Source organism: Homarus americanus, unplaced genomic scaffold (genome assembly GCF_018991925.1).
Source record: "Homarus americanus isolate GMGI-L3 unplaced genomic scaffold, GMGI_Hamer_2.0 scaffold45401, whole genome shotgun sequence".
Taxonomy (NCBI): domain Eukaryota; kingdom Metazoa; phylum Arthropoda; class Malacostraca; order Decapoda; family Nephropidae; genus Homarus; species Homarus americanus.
This window is the reverse complement of record NW_024745276.1, coordinates 110,683-138,317: the sequence shown is the minus strand read 5'-3', so window position 1 is coordinate 138,317 and position 27,635 is coordinate 110,683. Positions and strand designations below refer to the sequence as shown.

The following is a 27,635-nucleotide window of genomic DNA, read 5'->3' as shown; positions in this document are numbered from 1 at the left end:
CTAGAGAGGTTCCTTGGGGAGACGCCCTGAGGAAAAGAGTACCACGTGAAAAATTCCACCTATTGAGTAAATATCTTAACTCTACCTGGATGGATTACGTTAAGTTAGGTTAGGTTAGGTTAACATTTGTGTATTTAATCATCAGGTCAAAAAGATGGGGGTGTTTAATCTTCATGTGATCCGAAAAGGTTATTACTGCATTAAGAAGACCTTGAGGTGCAGGAGTACTCACCTCCCAGCCTGAGCTCCGCCGCGTCCTGGATGGTGTCTTCATCACCCCTGACGAAACACTGATACATGCCAGCGTCCGCCCGCCCCACGCCCCTCACCTCTAACACCGATCCACCCTCTGTGTGTGTGGGCGTGGTGGAGTTGATATCGGTCATGGGCATAGTAGGCATGGATGGGTAGAGGCGTGGGTGTGATGTTCAGTGATTGGTCGGGTGTTCATGGGTGAGCGTGATGTCATTCCAACGCGTGTGTGTTGGTGGCATCGTCCAGGCGTGGGTCAGTCAGTGAAGCAGGCAGAGCCATAACAACAGTCGTGGGCAGAAGACGGAGTCACAAATTGGGGAGAGAAAGAAAGGCATATTATTTCCCCGGCCCCCAACATGGAGGTGACACAGTAATTTGTAATTAAAAAAATCTTCACTACTACCACTACTGCTGCTGCTGCTGCTGCTGCTGCTGCTGCTGCTGCCAGGCAGACAGCACTAAAACAATTTTATGAATTTTACTCTCGCTGCCATTGGGAAAACAAGAGGCAATACAAATTTGACTGATGTTAACATCGTTTTAGAAATTTCATTACATTCATTCCACACAACCCTCCCCCTCCCACCCCACCTCACCCCCCACCACCTACCCCCCCACCACCTACCCCCCACCACCACCTACCTCCCCCATCACCCCCCATCACCACCTACCTCCCCCCCACCACCACACCTACCTCCCCCACCACTCCATTCTGGCACTAATTTCTGGCAATGATTGGTGGAAAAAATAGAAATATGATGATTGGTTTAGTACCTTCCCAAAAGGGCTTTTCAAATCTGACGTCCAATGTGTACAAACAGGCAAAATCTGGCATTGATAAATCTGCCATTAGCTTGTAACACTAATAATCGGGGTTGAAAGTTTTATCTATATTCATACATTTTTATTTTTATTTTCGTAGTTTTTAATTAATGTATATTTATCAATAAATTTGGCACTTATGAATCTTTGGCCAACTTGACAAAAATATTAATTTAGAGTTTCGTTATTTACACTTACGTTAATATTGATTATAATTACAGTATTATATTATTGTCTGTGTGTGTGACTTATCCCTCCCTCCTTCCCTCCCCCATCCCCCTCTCTCTCTCACAGTCATTCTCCGTTTTTCCAGACAGTGAGTTTAATCCATTGATTATTAAGTGCTTCTTATCTACAAACTTTCCCTGAATTTAAAAGAAAAATTAGAGAAAGATGATATTTAATGAGAGAGAGAGAGAGAGAGAGAGAGAGAGAGAGGTGGGGGAGGTTTGGTGGAAGTCATTCTATTGTGTTATGGTTGCCTGTTGTGGTTAATTGGTGTGTGTGTGTGTGTGTGTGTGTGTGTGTGTGTGTGTGTGTGTGTGTGTGTGTGTGTGTGTGTGTGTGTGTGTGTGTGTGTGTGTGTGTGTGTGTGTGTGTGTGTGTGTGCGTGTGTGTGTGTGTGTGTGTGTGTGTGTGTGTGTGTGTGTGTGTGTGTGTGTGTGTGTGGAAACATGGTCAAAAGTAAATGATGATGATAACCTAACCAAACCTAACTCTAAATCAACCTAACCTAACCTACTGTACTAATATATTATACTACTCGACCTCACAACAGCTGGATCATCAGAGAGGCTGTGCTACGACACACATTATTCCAACATTGTGACATCTCAGGCCCTGTTCCTGAGAGACTATCAGGGATAATGCATCTCTCGTAAAGTATTGCTACAAATTCAATACAAACACTCAACAATGTTTATACAATCACGTACTTAACTTACCACAACAAAATGAATAATATAACATTATAGTAACAATAATGACTATAGCAACATAATCTTATCCAACCTCACCTGTAATTAACCTTTGACCTCACCTGTAATTGATCCTTAACATTAGCCTTAAATGTAATTAACCAGTGTAAATAACCTTTGACCTCAAGTGTGACTGCTCATTGACCTCACCAGTATTTAACCACTGGTGTCACCTGTAATTAACGGTTGATCTGACTGTAAACCTTTGATTATCTGTAATTAATTTGAATTTACCTAGAATTAGCCTTTGACCTCACCTGTAGTTAACCTCTGACTTCCTGTAGTTAACTAAAATTTACCAATTAATCTTCGACCTCACTTATAATTAACCTTTGGGTATCTGTAATTAACTTCAATTTACCTGTAATTCACCTTTAACCTCACCTGTAATTAACCTTCAATCTCACTTGTAATTAACCTTTGGCTATATGTAATTAACTTGCATTTACCTGTAGTTCACCTTTAACCTCACCTGTAATTAACCTTTGACCTCACCTGTAATTCCGATCCTGCCAGCTGGGGTAATAACATGACCATCTTTATACCAGCTGATGGAGTGAGGATGTGGCCCTGGAACTTGGCACCTAAGTACACCCACACCGCCCGCGTCCACCACTACCACCCGCGGCGTCAAGTGGGCTATCACTGGTACCGCCCGCTCCACCCGGATCTGTGCAGGGAAGATCAAGAAGAAGAGTTGGGTGGGTGTTGATGGAAGGGGTATAGACGTAGATATAATGAGGGAGAGGAAGAAGGATGGGTGAGGAGGAGGAGAGGGAAGGAGGTAGAGATTGAGAGAAAGAGAGAGAGTTGGGGAAGACGAAGAAGAGTAGGGAAGGGAGAGGAGGAGGAGGAGGAAATGGAAACTGCGTGAGGGAGGGATAATTATTTGGAGAGTAAGAGAAGAAGGAAATAAGAGAACAAAGATAAAACATGACAAAGAGGGAAACGAGAAGAAGAAGAAGAAGAAGAAGAAGAAGAAGAAGAAGAAAGACGAACAAGAAGAAAAGAATAAGACTAATAAAAATGGAGAATAAAAGAACACGACAACAAAGACAAAAATGATGATAATGAGGAAGAAAATAAAGGAATCTTAGACAAAGGCAAGAAAAAAAATAAGTAAAAGAGCATCAACAAAGAGAGGCAACGCATGATAACGAGGGAGACAGCAACAGGGGAAGATAAGAAAACAACAGACCGACGTAATTACATGTACATTTTCTCTCTCTCTCTTTATTTTTCTCTCGTATGGAAAAATAAAGATTAACATGAGAGACAAAATCTATGAATAACTTAACCCTTTGACCACGATGCCTTTCCTCTTTAATTACGATGACTTAACCCCTTGAGGTACTATAAATCATTATATTGAGAATGTTCCACCTTTTTATCCTTCCTCACAACCCCCATCAAGATAGGTGTAAACAAATACCTTTAATTAACCCTAAAAATTCCCTCCCTCTCCCTTCTCTCTGTCCCTAAAATCATTCCCCTCTTTCATCATCCCTCCTCTCCACCCCTGAAAAATCCTCCCTCTATCACCACTTCCTTCCATCACCCCCTCCCATCACTCCCCTTCTTCCAACCCAGAAATCCTCTTTCCCCCATCACCCCTCCCCCCCCCACCCCTCCCCCACCCCTTGAAGAGAAACAAAACCAGGAACACACAGGACCAAGGGCCGCCTCCTCACGCTCGCCGGCAACACTTCTGAATACACAAACTTGCCCAATTTCTCTTACAGACAGAGGAAAAGTTTACCTCGCTAGATAGTTTTCACAAGAGAAGGGGTTAAATCCATTTGGTGAGAGAGAACAACCCTTACGTCGGATCATTACTGGTGTAGATATGGCCTCCTGCAGGTGAATAATATACCCGTCAAGGTCTGGCTGCCATCTGTACAAAGCTATTCTTAACTTGGAAACTTATCTAGTAAATGCTTCCCCCCAAAAAATGAAGAACGAAAAGATTTAAATTCGTTCAATGTATTCTGGAAAGTGTAGGAAAAAAACTACATTATGGCTTTGACGAGCTATCCTGCGGGTTAATGGAGTTATTGGCTCACAGGCGAGAAAATAAAACCTTTTCGATCTCTCCCCGTGTTGTATTTTTGTGCCGCCCTTTGTAACCCAGGAAAGGGTCTTTATTTCCTGAGCACAAAATGTGGATAATATTTCCTCGCGACTTTTTGTATTAACTTAAATCTTAGGAAGGGATTATCTGGCAGACTCGTGTACACTTCTGAATCTACGTCTGATAATGTGTGTGTTTAATGAGGTGAAATAGTGTGTGTGTGTGTGTGTGTGTGTGTGTGTGTGTTTCTTAGTGTCAGAGAGAGAGAAAGAGGAGGGGGGGAGGTTCTACAACGTTAACATATTACAGTATATAAAATATTACTAACAAAACACACATATACAAACATCTCGTTAACTATTCCTAGATCAAACTTTCCCCGAGACTCGTAACCGGAGTAAGCCTGAACACAACTTTATAACACAAATTGTAGTATTTCAGTCCTTCCCGCTGTGTTCCTTCCCGCCAAATTCAATATCGTTGTTGTCATATTCTTGGGGAGGCAGCAGGCAGGAGGGAGGAAGAGAGGCAGGAGAGAAGGAGGATGGAGGGAGGGGGGAAGGCGGCAGGAAGGAGAGAGGAGAAGGAGGCTGGACACGCACCAAGAACCTGGCAAGAATAGGAAGCAGGCGAGTCACGTTTTCTACACGCTCAAGACAAATGGAAGACTACCCTGTGCAATATTGCGTCCGGTGGCGTCACTCATATCCACAGGCGGGCTGGGGTAGGTATTACGCTGCCGCCATCACCACCACTACCACCTTCCTCCTCCCTCCGCTTGTTGACGTTCGCCGATACCCTCCGGATTACTTCGGATTTAAGTGGTGTAATAAGGCAATATGGACGGGCTTTAGGTTGATTGGTTGGACAAACTCTTTTTGGCCTTTAATGATTCACTCGTTCATTTTCTGAGCGTTTAATAGACGCAATAACGTAATCGGTGGCCATAAATGTTGCAGTGAGTGCTTGTTGACGCTCGGGAGGGAGCGTTCTTGGATTACCCCTGGATTTAATGAACGCAATAAGGTAATACGTGAACATAACAATAACTGAGTTAGCGTATTGTTGTCGAGATTCGTAATGGTCAGCCTAGGATTATTTTCAGACGAGAGTGATGTAATATTTACCACAAGAACTAATAAACAGATTCCCCGCCGCTCCACCTCACTACTCTTGCTGACGTTCGCCGATACTCGGGGATTACTCGACGGATTTGAGTGACGTAATATTATGGTCTGGGTGAGGCAGGTAACAGGTTTACCCGTGAGGTCGGTGTTAATCCCGGATACTGTCCTGGATTACCGGGGATATATAGCGGGTAGTGATCTAACACACACACACTCATACACACACACACACACAGACACACACACACACACACACCACAAAGCTTACACGACACAATTCCAGCGCACTAGAGAATTGTAATAGATTTTGTAGATAAACGTAACTGACATATTGCATTTCTATTTTTCTGTTTAAACTGATTATTCAGAGTGGGTGAATTTTATATCGTAAACATTGAAATACTGAATACTGAATACATAGCGTGATAGTTTTAACAACAATATTCACTCGCATGTTTGTAAGTGGATGAAACTAACTAAACAGATGAGTCATGTAAAGAGCGAGTTATTGAAAGTGTTCTTCTGTTGATAATAATTGTATGGGAGAAGTTGTTGATATGCTCTCTCTCTCTCTCTCTCTCTCTCTCTCTCTCTCTCTCTCTCTCTCTCTCTCCCTCTCTCTCTCTCTCTCTCTCTCTCTCTCTCTCTCTCTCTCTCTCTAACGTGGATTGCTACTTCTACTTTAACACAATCTTGATTTCCCCCTCTCTCTAACGTGGACTGCTACTCTACTACTTTAACACAATCTTGCCCCTCTCTCTCTCTCTCTCTCTCTCTCTCTCTCTCTCTCTAACGTGGACTCTACTTCTACTACTTTAACACAATCTTGACTCTCCCCTCTCTCTCTCTCTCTCTCTCTCTCCTCTCTCTAACGTGGACTGCTACTTTACTACTTTAACACAATCTTGACCCCTCTCTCTCTCTTCGTGGGCTGCTACTACCTCAATACATTCTTGCGTCGCTCAAAATATTCCGCATGAATAAAATCGGAAGAAATATTGTATTGCGCTGTTGAGAAGACTAGCAAACTTTTGTCCCAGTTCCGTTTGTGAATTTTCAGTACGTGGAATACCTTGAGTGCGTTGACGGATCGACTCCTCCATCGGTGTGAGTGTGTGTGTGTGTGTGTGTGCAGGGGTGTGAGTGTGTGTGTGGAGGTGTGAGTGTGTGTATAGGAGTGTGTGGAAGGTGTGAGTGTGTGTGGGGTGGGTGGGATGTGTGAGTATGTGTGTATGGGTGTGTGTGGGTGTGAGTGTGTGGGTGTGTGTCTGTGTCTGTGTGGGGGAATATTAGTGTGAGTGTGGGGTTGTGAATGTGTCTGAATGTGTGTGAGAGTAAGGGGAAGGTTTGAGTGTTTGTGTGTTTGTGTGTTTAGAAAACAAGGTGTCTTAAATTCAATTTCGTCTAAGATGTCAACAGCTCGTAGAGAGAGAGAGAGAGAGAGAGAGAGAGAGAGAGAGAGAGAGAGGAATTAATAAATAATCATATATTTTTCCTTATCTGCTGAATCTATCTTCAGTTCCTCCTCCTCCTCCTCCTCCTCCTCATCCTCATCCTCCTCCTCCCCCTCCTCCTCCTCCTCCTTCTTCCACCCTTCTCCTACCTGCTCCATTCTTTTCCACACTTCCCTTCTTCTCCCTCCCCCACGTCGTTCCATCCTTCCGCCCCTCCTTGTCTTCCAACCTCGTTCCTCATTACGTCCTTCTCCACCTTCCTTCCACACACACACACAAAGATAGATAGATAGAGAGAGAGAAACATGACATTAACTTCATAATAGAGAAAGAGCGAATCTCTCTCCCGTGCAGGAAATTCATAATAATAATAATAATATATATATACATAGTGTATCCTCACAGGGGATAAAATTCTCCGAGAGACCCATTATCTCGCTCGGTCTCTCGTCTCTCTTAATAACCGGGACACAAGTGTTCACTCTGCGGGTGCATTAGTTTTCCGTCAACAGCTTTTGGAGTGGAATGCAATAATACAGGTTGAATTTTTATCGTGTCTTGAGTAGGAGGGAGGGAGGGTGAGTGAGAAGGAGAGAGAGAGAGAGAGAGAGAGAGAGAGAGAGAGAGAGAGAGAGAGAGAGAGAGAGGAGATTAAACACTCCAAAACTCTATATTCCACTGGGGCGTCTCGTTCGCCTTTACTTACTCAGCTACACACGATCAAAAAACTATCTACTCATTTCCCACGAAACAATTTGACACCATAGACGATGGCTATTGCAAAATGCCACATATCACTTGCTAGCGACGTTTCCTGTTTTATCCATAGTAAGTGTTGTTATTTTTTTACACATTCAGAAGAAAAGAGATTAATCTTGTGAACAACACGTAGAGTGGTTCATGGTGGTTACGTTGAGCCATAGATGTATTGATCATTTAGGAAATCATCGGACCCAATGTGTGCAGATACTTTTTTGACCGTGTGTGTATATAAAACACACACACACACACACACACACACACACACACACACACACACACACAGCTACTTCTACTACTACTACTACTACCACTACTATTTTACTACTAACGGCAAGCCCTTAAGTACAGCCAGGTCGATGTAATTAAAGCACTTCCCACCCCACCTCCACTTGAGACTTGCAGGCTAATCGATACTTATGGCTGGTTTCTATAGTTTTAAGGGTGATGGAGGTGATTGTGTTGGTCCTACCTGTGGGGGGGGGGGTGTGTCTTGTTTAGGGTGTCAGGGTTAATAAAAAATCGTGGTTGGAGTTAAATATGATGAATAAGACAGCATTATGTATCTTTATTAACGAACCATTTCACTCTTATTCAGCTTCTGTGTTATTAATGGCTCTCTGGCCTGTACCAAGTGTTCCTCCGCTGGATGGTTGTGAAGTCCCTGGGTGTTTGTGTTTATAGAGTAATTTGGTGTTTGTGTGTATAGTTGATGTTTGTGTTTATAGAATCAGTTGATGCGTGTTTGTGTTTACAGAGAACCCGTGAAGACATTATACAGCCAAAATATATCTGTATGTTCTGAGCATTTACTTCATATCCATTTTCTTCGTGATGTTTTCCTTGACTTGTAGACGGTAGTGCTAAGCAGGCGTCACAGCTGTCCTTGTTACGTACTGTAGATGATGAAGGAGTGAGGGAGTACATACCGCGGCTTGGAATATGTAACTACCTGAGACATTCTTATTCTTATGTAAACAGTGTGTGTGTGTGTGTGTGTGTGTGTGTGTGTGTGTGTGTGTGTGTGTGTGTGTGTGTATGTGTGTGTGTGTTTTACAGCCGATACCTCGCTCGTAATTATCACTTTCATTCCACTATTCTACGTTATACGCTAGATAGAATATTTGTTAAGGCTTCGTACAGTGTTGGGGCGCCAGGTTGTCTGTAAATCTTTTCTCACTTATGTTTATATGTGATTACACGCTTCTATACTCGTCTTTGTTTCTTTTTTGTCGTGTTATACAGATGAAACGTTTGATATTTAGTTTAATGTTGGATTACGTTAGAGTGAATATGAAATCTGTTTAGGATTTTGTGTGTGTGTGTGTGTGTGTGTGTGTGTGTGTGTGTGTGTGTGTGTGTGTGTGTGTGTGTGTGTGTGTGTGTCTGTGTGTGTGTGTTAATAAATGTTTGCATATTGTTGTTAGGCGTTCATCCCCTTTTTAAGTCACTTTATTGTACCTTAAAACGTAAAACAGTAATATTTCCCATTAAGGTATTGTTCTTTTATGACGAAACCTTTAGGAAATCCTTGATAATCATAGACAAAAACTTATATTATAAAAAAATAATAATAATAACGTGATTTTGAAAACTGACACAACAAAAAATAGAGAAGTTTAAATTCGGGAGCTGTAAAGGCGACTGCACCGTACTGAAGGAGAAAATGGAAAAGTAAAAGACCTTGAACGAAAAAAAAACCGAAGAAAAATGAAGAAAAAAAGTCCGGTTAAAAAAAAGTTTTCCTGAGGCAATCTAGTGGACGGGTTCGCTTGATTACAGAAGGTTAGGCCAGTTCACCTTAATTGAATTGGCTGTTTGTTGAGTGAATGAACTGCGTAGTTAACCGTCCCAAACATGACCTGACCCAGCTACCTGTAGACAAACTGTGTATCACCCCTTTGACCTCTCATGAATCACAACGTAATTCAGAATAAGTTTTTACCTACATATCCGATGACGTATAAGAATCTCGCTCTAAAGTAGAATAAATCTCAACATACTGACTGTCTATGTAGAATAAATCTCATACTGTGAATATTGAATAAATCTTATGCCATCTTGAGTGAGGTTATAGAATATATTTTAGAATCTCGACTCTGAATATAAAACATATCTTAGAGACTTTATTTCCCGTGTAGAATAAATTACACCTATCTCGATTTAGCATATAGAATAAATCTTTACAGGTAGGAAAACGATTCACTTACCTACACAAAATAGAATAAATCCACAACGGCTAAAATAAATCCGTCATATCAATATTCACAGAACAAATCGAAAATAAATCCCCCACAGTCATAAAAAATAATTCACCTTACAAATAAAAAAAAATCCTTCCCAGATAAAAAAGAACAAATCCTAACATACCGATTTTCAAAGAATAAATTGAGAATAAATCCTTTCCAACTATAATACATTAAACCCATATCGATAACCACAACAGAATAAATTTTTCACACACGTCAATGGGCTGGAAGGTGAAAAAAAAAATTCTTAGTTTCTTATGGTGAATTGGTGGCAGCGATCAACAGGTCAGAAGGAGGAGAGAGAGAGAGAGAGAGAGAGAGAGAGAGAGAGAGAGAGGCAGTCGACCACAGTGATATATAGAGGTGTCTTAGGAGAGATAGCGAAGGAATTATCTTGTCGGAGAGGCCAGCGTCTTGTAGAAGGAGGATTATGGTGGTGGTGGTGGTGGTGTGTGGTGGTGGTGGTGGTGATGGTGGTGATGATGGTGGTGGTGATGGTGGTGATGATAGTGGTGGTACAGTGAATGGCACGATGGTAATGATGGTGACGCTGGATGTTATGATGATGATGATGATGAATACATTGATAGTAATGCTAATGGTATATGATTAATAATAATAATAATAATAATAATAATAATAATAATGATGATGATGATGAGAGAGAAGTGGGGTACGGGTAATGATCATCCCACTCCGCTGTACACATTAATTAGTCAACTTACAGCAGGTAGGGGGAGAGTGACAAGTGAAGTAGAAATGAGAGAGTCTACCCTACGGCCACTCATTACCTCCCTCCCTCACCTACACCCCCTCTCCCTCACCTACCCTCCCCCTCCCTCACGCACCCCTTCCCTCACCTACTCCACCCTCCCTCACCTACCCCCCCCACCCTCCCTCACCTACCCCTTCCCTCCACCTACTCACTCTCCCTCACCTACCCCCCACCCTCCGTCACCTACCCCCCACCCACCTCCCTCACCTACCCCTTCCCTCACCTATCCCTCCCTCACCTACTCCACCCTCCCTCACCTAACCCCCCCTCCCTCACCCCTACCCCCCCTCCCTCACCCTACCCCCTCCTCACCTACCCCCCTTCCCTCACCTACCCCCCCCACCCTCCTCACCTACCCCCCCCACCCTCTGTCACCTACCCCCACCCTCCCTCACCTACCCCTCCCTCCCCTCTCCACCTCCTCACCTACCCCCCCCACCCTCTGTCACCTACCCCGCCTCCCTCACCCCTACCCTCCCTCCACCTACCCCCACCCTCTGTCACCCTGCCCCTCCTCACCCTGCCCCCTTCCCTCACCTACCCCCCACCCTCCAGATTTACCTACTCCCACACCCTCCCTCACCTACCCCCCCACCCTCCGTCACCCCTACTCCACCCTCCCTCCTTCCCCCCCTCCCTCCACCCTACCCCCTCCCTCACCTACCCCCTCCCTCACTTCCCTCCCTCACCTACCCCCCACCCTCGTCACCCACCACCCCACCCTCCCTCACCTACCCCCTCCCTCCACCCTACTCCACCCTCCCTCGCCCACCACACAGTCCGTAGTTGAGGGCTGGACCGGGAGTTTGTGTTGTGGAAACGTTGTAGTGAAGATGGCCATAGGTTTAGTAGAAAGATGAGAGCCTCAGCAAGTTCCGTAAGCAGCCGTAAGTGTAGCAGTCTTGGCGAGAGTTAAGACCTACACACACACACACACACACACACACACACACACACACACACACACACACACACACACACACAGGGTCAACTCGATGGTGTAGATAAAAGAAAAACACGAAAAACTCCACTTTCTTAGGATTATCCAATTAGCGAAATTAATTTAATGAAATATACGAAACTTAGCGGAGCGAAAACTTTTACAATAACAAGAGAGTCTGAAGCAGGAGTGACTATAACATACTTAAGAAACATCGGAGGGAATATAGTGCTAAAACTGTGAGACAAAGGGAGAATAAGACGCGAAATTATGAAAATTGTTGGATTAAATGCGACTTAAACCGGATTATGGAGAGAGAAGTGGGGTTGTAGTTGTATTTGGCGAGGAGGAGAAAGAAGACGGTGTTGTGTGTTCATATTTTCTTGTTTATGACTGAAAGAAGACGAGGCATGTGTTTTAAAAGTGTGGTGGTGGTGGTGAGAATTCAATTTAATTGAAGGTAGTGGTAATTAGGGTGGTGGTGAGTGGTGGTGGTGGTGGTGGTGGTAGTGTGTGGTGGTGGTGGTGTGGTGGTGGTGAGGTGGTGGTGAGGTGGTGGTGGTGGTGGTGTGGTGGTGGTGTATGAAGTAAAATAATTATATTACTGTTGGTGAGGTTGGTTTTAGTTAATGAGAATACAGACAAAGAAGAGAGAGAGTTGCAAACACACACACCCCACACACACACACCACAGCACACACACACCACACACACACACACACACCACACACACACACACACACACACACACACACACACACACCACACACACCACACACACACACCACACCACACCACACCACACCATCACACCACACCACACCACACCCACCACATCACGCACCACACACACACACACACCACACACACACCACATCATCACACACACACACCACACCACACCACACACACACCACACCACACCACACCACACCACACACACACACACACACACACACACACACACACACACACACACACACACACACCACATCACCCGCACCACACCACGCACCACACACACACACACACACACCACACACACACCACACACACACACACCACACCACACCACACACACACCACACCACACCACACCACACCACCCACACACACACACACACACACACACACACACACATCACACACACACACACACACACACACACACACACACACACACACACACACACACACACACACACACACCACACCACACCACACCACACAGTACCTCCATGGTTGCTCTCCCGGCCTCATTCGACGCTTCACACACCAGCTTGGTAGTGTCGTCGGAACTGGCGTGGGTGTTGGGGTCAAGAAGCATCACGCCCCCATTCCCCCAGGTCCTCGTGCCGCCCATCTCGCTGGTCCTCCCGCTGCCCACCACGCCCGTAGAGCTGGTGATGATGGGGATCTTCTCGCCGCCTCGCTCCTGCCACCACCTGTAATATCAGCGGGAAGAAGATAGAGAGTTAGTCGAAAGATGAAGAAGTGGGACACGACGAGAGATGTGTGCCTAAGACATGAGAACTGACCTGAGACACTTAAGACATGAAGCACTGAAGACATGAGGATTGACATGAAGCACTTGGGACTTGATGATTGACCTGTGGCACTTAGGACATGAGGCATTTACGACATGAAGATTGCCATGAAGCACTTAAGATACGAAGATTGACATGAAGCGCTTAAGACATGAGGCACTTAAAACATGAAGCACTTAAGTCATGAGACACTTAAGACATGAAGCACTTAAGACATGAGACACTTAAAACATGATGATTGACCTGAAGCACTTAAGACATGAGGATTAACATGAGGCACTTTAAAATCTCCGAAATGCTTGCCAACACCCAGATGACGTAGCACTATCTCACGTGGTGTTTCGGTACAGCTTCGAACAGGAGTGTAAATAAACCTTTGTGTCAAGATAAGATATTTACAAAAATAATCGAAAACAGAACACAAAGAGCGAGAGAAAAAGCGATAAAAGGAATGTTTGGGGAAGAGGAATATCAGAAGAAGAAAAAGAGGAGAAATAAAGATAATATGTAAAGTAGGAATAATGGTAGGAATAGGAGGAGAGGTGAGGTAAAAGAGAGACTTGTTAGAGAAGAGATAAAGATGAAATATGGAAAAGGCCGCAAAAAAATATATACGAAAAATTGACAAAGAAAAGGAACAGTGGTATAGACAAGGAGGAGAGAGAGAGAGAGAGAGAGAGAGAGAGAGAGAGAGAGAGAGAGAGCCAGTACAGAAAGGGCTGGAAATAAACTACTCACAGCTTCCAGACTGCAACACGAAAACGCATTTACGTCTTAATTGTTGAGCAAGAAGTCATTTGCATCAGCTGTCAGGACTCATGACTCCATTACCTCGTCTTGTAATGCTGAGGCGTCTCGGCCACTCATCTCTTGACTGACTAAGGTAACCAGGTACTCCCGGTGCTTCAGGATTACAGTGTGGGAGGGCGATGAGTTTACCTGAGCAAATGGTCCGTCTCCTCCACCACCACCACCTTTTATTTTGTCCCCTTCCTCCTCGTCTTCTTTTCTCTTCTTCTTTGTCTTTTTCTCTCTCTTCATCCACCTCGTCTTCTTTTTTCTCTTCCCCATTGCCTTTTCCTCCTCCACTGTCTCCTTCTCCTTGTTCTTTCTCCTCCTCTTCTTCTTCTCCTCCTCCCCCTCTTCTTCTCCTCCTCCTCTTCTTCTCCTCCTCCTCTTCTGCTTCTCCTCCTCCTCTTCTTCTTCTTCTTCTCCTCTTCCTCTTCTTCCTCTCCTCCTCTCATAACAAGTGATATTTAAGACCGTTTCTATTTTAAGAATTTTACCTAATTTTCTGGTTTATTTAGTTCATGATAAAACAACTAATAATAACTGAGGCAAAATGAACACGTGTTTGGGGATTTTTTTTATGTCAACGTTATTGGGATTTTTTTTTAATTACCACTGGCTGGAAATTTCATGTTTTTTCGTGTATTTTGTTTTTTTTTATCTGGGAAACTTTTGCTGAAAAAATTATTGTGGTAAAAAAAAGTTCTTTGATTCCTTTTATTTTCTCCTTCTTTTTCTTCGTCTTGTTATTTTCGTCTTCTTCGTCTACTTCGTTTTCTTCAATTTCATCTACTTCTAGCGTTTCTTTCTTCGTGTTTTCTTGTTCTTGTTCTTGTATTTCTTTTTCTTCTTCTTTCGTCTTCGTCTTAGTATTCGTATTTTAATTTTCTTCTTTCTCCTCCTCATCCTTCTCCTCCAGATACAGGTATATTGTATTATATATTTATTTTTTTTTTTATTTCCTTTACAAATCTATGACTTCAAATTCCGTGTCTGAGAAACTTTTGGCAGGAACTTTATTTCCTGTGCATCGCCAAGATTAAATCCTCAATCTTAAGCTGAAATTGATGCTGTACTATTACCTTGGGTGGCGAGTTTGGGATTGGTTTGTGGCGAAGATGGCGAGCTGGCCTGGGTGCGAGACAAATGGGAGGGTGGCGAGGTGGATGCTGGGGTTTTCAAGATGGATGTGGGAGAGTTATCATTCTAGGGATTATCATTCTATGGGACTCAAATTTTAACCGATTAATGGATTATCTTTCGATGTGACGCCATTGCAGCTTGAGGTTAGTCCGGTCTTCTTGGGTTCCCCTTTGATATCTATGTGTTCCTTAGGGCGTCTTCCTCGTTCGTGTCTGTGCAAATCAACCATCTATCCCTCGTTTTCTTCTTTCTTCTCCTCCCGTTTCTGCTCTTCCTTTTCCTCCATTTCATACTACGATCTCCTCTTCCTATTATACATCTACCGCCTCCTCTTCCTCCTTCTACCTCCTCCTCTTCCTCCTTCTACCTCCTCCACCTCCTCTTCCTACCTCCTCCTATTAATCTACCGCCTCATTAGTAAACGCATGTAGTTTGATCTGTCAGCATGTTATTTAATGCCAGGTCCCAGTACCGGAGTTTAATTATACAACTTTAGAGGAAACTTTTCGTAAATTGACTTCCATAAAAACAATAGTTAATGAATCCCTGATAAACTTTGTCTACTTCAGCCCAAAGTTATTAAAGGGCATTTTGAAGTGTACTTTTATGTTGTGGGCGTACTGGGGTGGGGTGGGGGAGGGGGAAACTGGTGGGCATGGGCGGTAGGGGGAGAGGGGGGACCAGCTGACTTGGGGAGGAGTTGGCGGGTGTGGATGTAAGGGGTGAAGCTGGTGGGGGAGAGGTAGTGGGCATAGGCTAGGGGGCGAGCCTTGTGGGCGTGGCAAGTTACACTAAAAGGGGTTATGTGGGCGTGGCTTACCTGTACTTCGGGGGTGGGTGGGCGTGGCTTACTTGTACTTTGGGGGTGGGTGGGCGTGTCTTACCTGTACTTTGGGGGCGGGTGGGCGTTGGCGACACAGGGGAGCACCAGGGGCTTGGAGTCAGAGAGCTTCACTGTGGCAGACTTGGTGACCATCCTTGGCGCCTGACGCTCTCGGGGGTCTGTTGGCAGGAGCACAAATATGTTACGTCAAATTATCCTAAAAAAAAAATTGTATTAATCGAGATTTTTTTTATCGTTTCTAGAATTTATTTTGTTCTATTTTTTCTTATTTGTCTTATTTCTTTATTAATTGTTTCAGATACTATTATTTTTCAATATATAATCGAATCTTTCTTTTCTAATTAAACTTCGCGTATTTATTCACCTTTGCGTAATTCAGGTGTTAAAACTTCCCTCTCTCCTTCCTCCCTTTGCTTTCTCCATCCCTCCCTCTCAATCCTTCATTCCACTTCTATTTGTCTCCCTCCCTTCCTTCCTTATTTCCTCCTTTTTATTCTCCCTCCATCCCTCTCCTTGCGTATCTCCCCCCCTCCTTCCATACATCTATCCCTTCCTCCCTCTATATCTCACTCTCCCTCCTTCTTTTCTCGAACTTCTCTCCCTCGTCTCTTACCCTCTCTCTCTCTCTCTCTCTCTCTCTCTCTCTCTCTCTCTCTCTCTCTCTCTCTCTCTCTCTCTCTCTCTCTCTCTCTCTCTCTCTCTCTCTCTCCCCAGAGACAGTGTGGTTGGGCCAAGTTGAAAAGGCACGTATCAGAACTAATAGTTTGACCTTGTGGGTAAATTATAACTTTTTCTCTTCGGTGGATTTAAAGGTTAAGACGTGTTATTACCATTCACACACACACACACACACACACGAGGGAATTTGCATATCCAGTACATGTATGTATGTATGTATATATGTATGTATGTATGTATGTATGTATGTATGTATGTATGTATGTATGTAAAGTATGATCAACAGCATGATAATACGGCAGTAAACGACACAATGATTTACCAGACCTCAATACAACACAGGGTCACTGCAACAGTTCACACAGCCTCCAGGTGTTTGACGAGTTAACATGTATCTAAAACCTGAGAGATCTTAATGGGACTTAAAACTTGGAGAAAATTATTATAAATTGGGGTATTTTTGGTGTTTGTTGTAAGTTTGTTGTGTGTTTGTTGCTGTCTGTGTGTTTGTTGTTGTTTGTTGTATGTTTGTTGCTGTTTGTGTGTTGTTGTTGTAAGTTTGTGTGTTTGTTGTTGTTTGTTGTAAGTTTGTGTGTTTATTGTTGTTTGTTGTAAGTTTGTTGTAAGTTTGTTGTGTTTGTTGAGGTGTTTGTTGGTGTTTGTAGATTTAGTCTTCGGTACTGTTCATAGATGGACTCCCTGTTGTGCTTCAGCGATAGACAACATTGAACTGTCAACTCGAACTCGAAGGTGACTGTTTGTCCGTAGGTTGGTGTTGATGTTATAGAGTATTACTTCTCTTTCGGTGCTGAGGTGCCTACTCCAGGCTAGTACAGTACAGTTCTGTACAGTACAGTACAGTACAGTACAGTGCAGTGCAGCATAGCATAATTTGTACAGCATAGTATGTAGAAAAGGCAGTGGTTGTGTACATGCACTTGTTATGCAAGGTACATCACTCAGTACAGGGAATGGTGGGAGATGTTTGTTAAAGGAAATGAAATGTGAGGGTAAAGATTTATTATTGTATGTGTGGTTGAGGACCTCAGAGGAGGTTTTACAGTGAGAGGGTTTATATATATATATATATATATATATATATATATATATATATATATATATATATATATATATATATATATATATATATATAGTTGTCTTTCCATCTGGTGGGCGGATTATCATGGAAAAAAGGGGTAAAAGGAAAAGGGGAAATTACATATACATATATGTGTACACACACACACACACACACACACACACACACACACACACACACACACACACACACACACACACACACATACTGTTCAGATACAGAGGACCAGGGTTCGATCCCCGACAAGTCAGGTATTGTTTGTATTTGGAAGTCCGCGTGTACACACACACGCACACACACAAATATATTTAAAAAAAATAGTGCACCGTGTCCGTAGGCTTAATCCCGCGTTTTAACAGAACGTGTACAGTATTTCACCTCACCCAAACTCCATTCATATTCAGTTTTTACCAATAAACTAACACCTACAGATCACCGGGGTAGTGGTGGGGAGGCGGGGGGAGGGGTGGAGAAGGAGAGAGGTAAAAGGATCACCTCGTATTTCTGCAACACATCAACGGAGCTTTACCCAGAAAGATGCAGTATATGGTGTTATAAAAGACCTTCACATCGATCGCATCATACACTTGCTAACCCACACCATACACACCACACCTCTCCCCCCCCTCCCTCCCCTGTATCGGTCTGTCTATAGATGTGACCAGTGATAAAGGTCTGAGTGGTCTCCAACAGTGCTGACTACACCGAGTGGGGCAGGCCCTTAGTGTTTTAACAATAGGGGCTGTAACAGGAGACTTGAGCCTGAAGAGGGAAAATAATGATTCACTTAATATCTTAGAGCCGATGTTTGTTGTTTAGAAAGTAAGGTGTAGTGTTAATGAGGTACACCTGTGATGAGTCTTACCTGTGTAGTGTTTATTGGTCTCTCTCTCTCTCTCTCTCTCTCTCTCTCTCTCTCTCTCTCTCTCTGTCTTTTCTCTGGTGGCTGTCATGTGTGTGTGTGTGTGTGTGTGTATGTGTGTGTGTGTCCTACAAATTTCGCCACAGGTGAGATATGACACCTGGCACCAGTCTCACGGATCATTAAGAGTAACGCCTCTAAAAGTTTTCTTCTTATCTTTGTTGAAACTTTTTCCTTTACAACGCGTCTCAAAGTTTCGTTTAATTATAGTTTGTTTTTGTTTCAGTGGTGTTTTTTGTGCAGTTTTTCTTTGTTTTTTTTGTGTTTTTCTTTATAGTAATTAGTGTTTTTATTTATATTTTTTTTATTCTATTGATTTCATCTTTAAGTTTCATTCTTTCCGTTTCTCTCTTTGTCTTTGTCCTTTTATTTCGAACTCTTTCTCTCCCTCTTTATCATTCCCTCTTTCTCTTTTTCTCTCTCCCTCAGTGGTACAAAGTATTCGACAATGATCCTTCCCGGTTTACAAGACAGGATTTGGATGCTCAAACCGCAAAGAAAAGAGGGTGAAAAAAACACGAATCGAATTTTCACTTTGTTTGCTCCATGTTTTTCATCCGCCGAAGACTTGCACGTAGTTTGGGATCGTCTTGTGTGGGGATTCAACTTTCCTTCGCCGGTATTGCCACAAGAACCCGGGATCATCATTGCAATCGTGGCTGAGGTAGGGGGTGGATGAGAGGTGGTGGGGGGCGGGGAAGGGAGGGTGAAGGAGGGATAAGGAAGAGGGAGGTTGGGGAAAGGTGAAGGGAGTGAAGGAGGAGGTGTTAGAGGGTGAAGGAGGGGAAGGGAGGATGAGGGGTGGGAAGGAGGGTGAAGGAGAGGAAAGGAAGATGAGAGGTGGGGGAGGAAGAAGGGAGATGAAAGAGGTGCTGGAGGGTGAAGGAGGGGAAGAGAGGGTGAAGGAGGGGGTAAGGAGGGGTAAGGAAGAGGGAGGATGGAAGAAGGAGAATGGGGAAAGGTGAAAGGGGGAGGTAAAAAGAACAAGGAGTGAAGAAGGATGAGAGTGGATGGGGAAGGAAGAGGGGAAGGAGGTTACACGGGAGGTGTGAAAGGGGATTTGGAGGAGAGGGAAGGAGGCGTGAGAGGGGAATAAAGGAGAACAAAGGAAGGAGGAAAAATAAGAACAAGAAAACAAGGAGAATCTGAGATAGTGAAACAGAAACGGGGGATCGGAGGAGAATAAGAGAAAGGAAGTAAGGAAGGAGACGAGGAGCAAGAAAGGAAGAGAAAGGAGAAGAGAGAAAGGAAAGTAGGGAGGAAGGAGATCACGGTTTAAAGAAAATGAAAGAGAAGAAAAGCATTTTGAGGATATTGACTCGTGTGGTGCAGAGGAGAAAGAGGAAGAGGGGGAGGAGGAGGAGGAGGAGGAGGAGGAAAGGAAGGAGGAAAGGAAGGAGAACCAACGACTCAGCGGATCTTGTAAATGAGATGTGTTTGCTGCCGTGTGACCAAGTACAGTATCTATCTGAGGAACCCACCTGGCTACCTCGGTTTTAGGATGGAATTGAAGTTCGTTTTGCCAGAAGAGAGTAAAAAAAAAAAAAATACTTCTCCGTCAGTGGTTAAGTGAGTGAGCTAAAAACACTATTAAAAAAAAGTTAACGTCTGTATATGTAATGTTTAGGAATTATTGAAGGGAAATGGGGTATATATTTTAATCACCTGTTCTTCGTTGTGTGTGTGTGTGTGTGTGTACAGGTAAGAATCATACAGGTAATGAACTGGTTATTAATAGGTAGTCAGGTGTGGGGGGACTCTCTCAGGTGTTGAATATATGAGTGAGCAATATTTTAAGGTGTAAGGTGTTCGTACTGACAATGAACCTATATTTCTCACCTGTCCTCCTCGTCTTGTGTTTGAAGCTGTGGTTAATGTGTGACTCCTGCCGTTGTTAATGTGTGATGAAGGACTTGGTAGGAAATCTCTGGTGGTTTGGTATTTTTTTTTTCAATTCATTTCCTTTTTAATGGTGGATGGTTGTGATCTAGAGTCAATGGACACACACACACACACACACACACACACACACACACACACACACACACACACACACTCTCTCTCTCGGTGGTTAAATGGTTAATTGGTAGGTGATGACTTTTACAGAAATTAATGTTTTAATTTATTCATTACTTATTCAATTGTTTCATTGAATTACGATATATTGTTTATATTTTAAATGTTTATACATCTTAAGAAGGGTTAACTTTCATCATGGTTTTTGTAGGCTATATATATCGGCTACATTTTCCCCCAATTAGTCCGAGTTATCAAGGCTTTACTAACAGTTCATTTTCTTTAAGGGAAACTCAATTGTATCTTATCGATTTATAAGTTGTGTAATTACTCGTATTATTAGGTAAGTCATTAGCTCGTCCTTCCAGTGTGTGAGTACGAAGCGTAATAACATGTACAGGTCTTCTTTGTGAACATTCTTGACCGTCTAGTTACGGGATCACTTTACAGTTACTGGTAATGATGTTCGGCTGAGAACCTCGTGTGTGTGTGTGTGTGTGTGTGTGTGGGTGTGTGTGTGTGTGTGTGTGTGTGTGTGTGTGTGTGTGTGTGTGTGTGTGTGTGTGTGTGTGTGTGTGTGCTTTAGCCGGAGATGTTTTGGTACTTGACGCAAAATTAAACTGGTTGAGTTACTGTAGTGATTTGAGTAGCCGAACTATGTTGGTTAAGTAGCCCGAAGTGAACTTTAATGGTTAACTGGCCTCAAATGAAGTGTCTTAGTTAACTAGCTATAAATGAACATAACTAGGGAGGATGTTAGTCGTTAAATGTATCTGTTAATTATCTGAGCTGAATTATGTGATAGTCCTGTACGTTAATAATTACTAAGTTGCATTTACCGCTTACTCACAGCTTAATGTGCCAGCTTTACTTGAGTTATGTTTGGAAGTAAGCTAACTAACTATCCACTATTCACCTGGCTACGTTTCTGAAACTCTCTCTTGATTATCACTCTTGAAATTCCTTACTGGTTTTCTTTCCTAAAATTCAGTAATGTTATCTGTACTGAAATGCCTTCATAATTATCACTTCTGAAGTCCACTATTGATTATCTGATCTGAATTTCATTATCTAGAAATACCCAAATGATTATCTTTTAATTTTCTTTACTGAAATAACATACAACTGAATTTACATAAAAACAATAATAAAAACGTTCCAGTCAGCTTTTCTGAAATGAATTGCCTGGCCGTGGTGAGACGAGGAGCACTTCCCAGGGGTTCCTCAGGTTGGCACACTGCACCCCACGCTATATATTATTCACACCTCGTCCCCCACCTGTACTCACAACCCCACCTTACAATTCCAAAGCCTAATTTTCAGGTTAACAGAAACAGCAGGTGTGAGGAGGGAACGTAATACCTTTAACCCTTTCTGCCTCCAACACCTTCTTACCTGGAATCGAACCCCGGGACTCTCGATATTCCAATAGATATTATGTACATGGTTTATAGATCACTTGATGAGTGGTCCTTTCTCAGTTTATTTTATCTGATGATTTAAATACCAAACACCTTAGGTTAGATTAGGTTAGATTTGAATACCCCTGTTTATACAATTAGCTAGTCATGCTCATTAATTCCTTAGTGAGGTTGTAAAGGTAACACGACTTCACCTTATTTATTCCAACAGTTTTAGGCTATTGTGTTATAGTTAATGTGAACAGGAATTAAACATGAATACATTAGACGCAGGTAAAGATTTAGCATACTAATTCCTGACCGTCGTCATAATTGATGAAGTCTTCGGTGAATTGAGAATCTGGTTGAGATAGAATTCTCACTGATGATCTTTGAATTTTGTGAGTAAGTTTGTCCTTTGACACGGCCATAAAACAATACTATTTTAAGGTCAAGAATTTAGAAAGATAAAGAAAGAAAGATTTTGGCGGTTAGAAAAAATAAAACGTTAGATACAGATAATTTTAGAGATAGAGAAAGTGAGAAAAAGAAAGATAATTTTACAGATAGAGAAAGTGAGAAAAAGAAAGATAATTTTAGAGATAGAGAAAGTGAAAAAAGAAAGATAATTTTAGAGATAGAGAAAGTGAGAAAAAGAAAGATAATTTTAGAGATCGAAAAAGTGAGAAAAAGAAAGATAAATTTAGAGATCGAAAAAGTGAGAAAAAGAAAGATAATTTTAAAGATAGACTCACCGTGGACGATGATTCTGGCTGTGTTGGAGGCAGCGGTGGTGGAGGTGAGGGTGTGGAGGACCCGACAGCGATAGGTGGCGTACGAGTCGGCTGCCTTCACCTCGTGTACCAGGAGACGCCCGTCCAGTAGCGCCTGGTACTTCCCGTCTGTTGGAGAGAGGAGAGAGGGAGTTACTGTCTGTTTGTCTGTAAGAGAAGAGAGAGATAGTGAGGTACTTCCCGTCTGTTGGAGAGAAGAAAGAGGGGGAGTTACTGTCTGTTTGTCTGTAAGAAAAAAGATAATGATGTACTTCCCGTCTGTTGGAGAGAGAGAGAGAGGGAGAGTTACTGTCTGTTTGTCCGTAAGAGAAGAGAGAGATAGTGAGGTACTTCCCGTCTGTTGGGGAGAGGAGAGAGGGAGTTACTGTCTGTTTGTCTGTAAGAAAAAAGATAATGATGTACTTCCCGTCTGTTGAAGAGAGAGAGAGAGAGAGAGAGAGAGAGAGAGAGAGGTCAGCTGGTACTTGTCCGTACATGGATAAAAAAGGCTTGGGGAAATACGACACACACACACACACACACGTATGTATGTATCACTCGGAAACAACTTCTCGTGTAGACTATGTACAAAATCTTGTATTTCACTGTAACTCGTGTGGGTTCGTTCTCCATCTCTACCACACATATGTCGTTAATGTTCTGAAAAAAAGAATATTCCCTCAACTTATAACAAATATTCGTTGTATCAGCCACAAAGATTTGCTATACCAACAACATATATACGCTATACCAACAACGAATATTCGCTATACTGTCCACGTTTATATCGTCGCCAGAACAGAGACTTGATAAGAAGACGATAAAACGGGAGGAGGAGGGAGCGAGGAAGATATACGAGGCTCTGATAACGATGGGAAGAACATGACGGACTTGATAATGGCGATAAGAGGAGGAGGAGGAGGAGGACGAGACAGTGAGAGAAGAGAAAAAGGATAAGATATTTAGAGAAGAGAAGAAGAAGAAGAAGGGAGAAGAGGAAGATCAGGAGGAGGAGGAGGAGGAGGAGAAGTAAAAGGTGATGAGAGAAGAGGAGGAGGAAGGAGAATAAGAGAGGGGGAGGAGGAGGAGGAGGAGGATAAAAGACGAGGCAATGAGAGAAGAGAGAGAAGAAGAAGGAAGAAGAACAGAGAGAGCCGACATCACTAATAAGAGATGTATGGTCTCTCTCTCTCTCTCTCACTCTGACTATGGGTGTACCTGACATCCTTCGCTAGGGGGAGGGGCAGCGTAGAAAGAGAAAGAAGACAGTTGAGAGAAAAAGAGGGAGAAGTGAGAGTGGGCAAGTAGTAGTCTTGGGCCAGGCTGTAAGATCGTGTATCGTATACTTGGGGCTAGAATCATCGCTCTTGTCGCCCGGATGTATTTTATGCCTTGGGGAAGACAATGTATTACGTCACTGACTATTTTCATTCGGTATTTTAATGTAACGGATAACCAAAAGATCACTAAGTCACCTAATTGGTCCAGCCAGGTGACGTCATCATTGCTATTTCACCTGATTGGTTCAACCAGATGACGTCACTCTTGTTATGTCAAATAATTGCTCCATCCAGGTAACGTCACTGCCTCTATGTCAACTGATTGGTCCAGCCAGGTGATGACATCACTATCGCTATGTCATCCGAGTGGTCCAAGAAGGTAACGTCACAAACATAGACCGAGAATACCGAGTGAATGTTTTTATACCAAGATTAAAAAGTAATTTCCCCTTACCCAATTGATCTAGCCGAGTACAGTAATTATTACGATCGAGAACAGCGAATAAAACCATTAATGCGCTTAGAAACGTACAGTATTTATTACCCCCCACCCCCCCCATGGTTGATGACGTCACTACTACGTCACGACCTTGATACATGGACGCTTGTAATTTGACCTTAAAATTAATCAACAAGTTTTATGGATGTGGGAAGGAAGGAAGGAGGGAAGGAGGGAGGGAGAGAGGGAGGGGGAGAAGTCGTAGAAGTGAAATAAGAAGACAGGTAATTGGTTAAAGCCCCTCCACCCCCGTCTCCTAATTGGACTATTGTTCGAACCCTTAATTAGAGCACTCTCGATCGCATTAAAAAGAAAGAGGAGGTGAATGAGAGCAAATGATATCTTTTCGTAAACCTTTGATGAATTACTTTTTCTCAGGTTATATGACTCATTATGGTGAAATTTTTTGACCTATTAGCAAAATATAAGGAATGTTGAAGAGAGAAGAGAGAGAGAGAGAGAGTGCAGACAAACAGACAGACAGACAGACAGACAGGAGACGAGGCAGGCAGACGAGCAGGCAGACAGGCAGGCAGGCAAGAAAAAAGTAGAAGACGAGGGACGAAGAGTACACAGACAGAGACACGCCACGAACAGACGGAAAGACAAGCAGACAGACACACACACACAGACAGGTGGAGTCAATCAAGGAGGAAGCTGACAGCTTGTTGTATGTAATTTACTTATTAACAGCAACTTGACGTGAGAACTTGTTTGGGGTTTCTCTCTCTCTCTCTCTCTCTCTCTCTCTCTCTCTCTCTCTCTCTCTCTCTCTCTCTCTCTCTCTCTCTCTCTCTCTCTCTCTCTCTCTCTCTCTCCTCTCACCATCATCCCACCCCCCTACTTCTTTCACCCTTCACCCTTCCTCTCACTCCATCACCCTCTCCCACAAGGACAGAACCAGACACTGTGTTGTAGTCGTAGCCAATACGTCTGGCAGGTTCGTGAAACTATCCAAACCTTTAAAGTATATACCTGAACAGTATATAATAGAATGTAACACTGCCAATGGCTTCAGACCACCTGGCTTATTGTATCATGAACTAGGTAACTACTACAGTGAATCAGGAGTCTTTGAAGATTTGTTGTCGGTGTATACTAAATTGGCTCGTCCACACTGATTAGTCCTTAGACATGCTATGACACTATTCAATATACTCTGTTATCTCCTCTTGTGTATGAACCTCTGTCCTATGTGGCAGTGAGTAGTGACACTAATCAATATAACCTACTCTGTTATCTCCTCTTGTGTATGAACCTCTGTCCTATGTGGCAGTGAGTAGTGATGGCTCCCTTAGTGTCAAGACCTGATTGAACTACTTAGATTAGGCAAAATTGTACCTCAATCTTGCCAGGAAAGTTGTTAAATTAAACTCTCTCCCATTCTCCCTGTCACCCTCACTCTCACCCTTTCTCTCCCTTTTCCCCTCTCACCTTCCCCATCTCCTACTTAAATCCCCTATCACCCTCCCCTTTTCTCCCTCTCACCCAAGCTCTCACCCATTCTTTCCCTTTCTTCCTCTCCTAACCCTCTCCCACCCTTTCTCACTCTCACCCTCTCTCCCATTCTCCTTCTCACCCTCACCCCATCATCCCCTCACCTTCATTCTCCCTTTCACTCTCCCTCTCACCCTCAACTCACCCTCTCCCTCCTTTTCTCCCTCTCACCTTTGCTCTCCCTCAACCTCATCTCTTGAGTGTGGCCTCCTGTGTTCATCCACCTTACACCCACCAGCACACTTTTCCTGGAATATGTCCGCAATCATATTTTCGCTATACTTTGAGGTGGTCTGCTGGCGGGGCCTTGCGATACATAATGCCTTCTCTCTTCAAGGTGTATGATGGAGAGTGCCAGATACTGTGTGTGTGTGTGTGTGTGTGTGTGTGTGTGTGTGTGTGTGTGTGTGTGTGTGTGTGTGTGTGTGTGTGTGTGTTCCACGGTATTATCAAATTACCTGTATTTTTCTGTCCGTACCTGAGTTATGGCAGTTCTCGTGGTGTAGTAATTGGATAATGTTATTATTCTTAGTAGTGTTATCATGATATTATTATTATTATTATTATTATTATTATTATTATTATTATTATTATTATTATCATATATTATTATTATTATTATTATTATTATTATTATTATTATTATTATTATTATTATTATTCAAACCAATACACTGTCTTTAATATCACTTAGCATAAATATGACCTACAGCTCATTATACAACACACACACACACACACACACACACACACACACACTAGGCTAGAACTCTCTCTCTCTCTCTCTCTCGCAGGAAGTGTGCCACGTGACCTGACGCCCTGTAGATAAGGGTAAAATATTAGGGACTCGTTATAGGGTAAGAGGTAGGAATGATGTGATAAGGGCGGAGGTATTTTCCCACTGTTCTTTGAATTGTCATTATATTAATTGTTCTGAGTTTATGTTCTCTCTCTCTCTCTCTCTCTCTCTCTCTCTCTCTCTCTCTCTCTCTCTCTCTCTCTCTCTCTTTCATATGAGTTACTTAATATCATAATAGATATATTTTTTGACTCATGTTTGTCCTGTGCTGTACATAATCGAACCTCTGTCAGTTTGGTAGTATATAATCGAACGTTCTTCCCTTCCTTCTTATCCCCTTCTCTTCTCTCTCCTCCTCTTTCTCTCCCCTTTTTCTCCTCCCCACCCTCTCCTTCCCCTACCGTATAGAGGAGACGTCAGCGCCACCGACCTTAATCCGATCCTGAAATCGTCCGCCTTTGCACCGCCATTCCCATATATATTACTCCTTAGCCTGATGCCAAGTATGGAAAGCACATTAATCCATTCAGTCGTTCGTGAGCGGTGACCGGCAGTGGACTCCAGGCGTTCGTGTGACGTCATATCCGCTACTCTCTCTCTCTCTCTCTCTCTCTCTCTCACTGGGCCTGTGTGGTTGACCAGCAGCCAAAATTCTTGTCGGAATTAAAGGAATTATCGCCCATACCTTCCTTGTGTAGATTACCATATGTGAAAGACGGGCCACAACTGGAGCTATCTTGTGGCAGTGAGAGAGATAGATAGAGAATTAGAAAGAGAGAGAATTAGAGAGAGAGTGAGAGAGAGAGAGAGAGAGAGAGAGAGAGAGAGAGATGCAAACAGCAATAACAACACCTGACTCAAACACCAATGCCAAAAAAAAAACACAAAACAAAACAACAGTAAAATCAATCAGCTTTAAT

The 27,635-nt window shown here is 43.0% G+C and overlaps 1 protein-coding gene across 1 annotated transcript; it reads right to left on the bottom strand.

Moving 5' to 3' along the window:
* LOC121878617 (Down syndrome cell adhesion molecule-like protein Dscam2) lies at positions 1 to 27,297 on the bottom strand. The gene is made up of 8 exons (XM_042384949.1): positions 27,146 to 27,297; positions 26,088 to 26,164; positions 22,623 to 22,769; positions 15,793 to 15,910; positions 12,664 to 12,874; positions 2,550 to 2,724; positions 233 to 349; positions 1 to 26 (listed from the first exon to the last, which is right to left on the bottom strand). The coding sequence occupies exons 1-8, from the start codon at positions 27,295 to 27,297 to the stop codon at positions 1 to 3; spliced, it is 1,023 nt and encodes a 340-aa protein (XP_042240883.1).
* Positions 27,298 to 27,635: the final 338 nt, after the last annotated feature.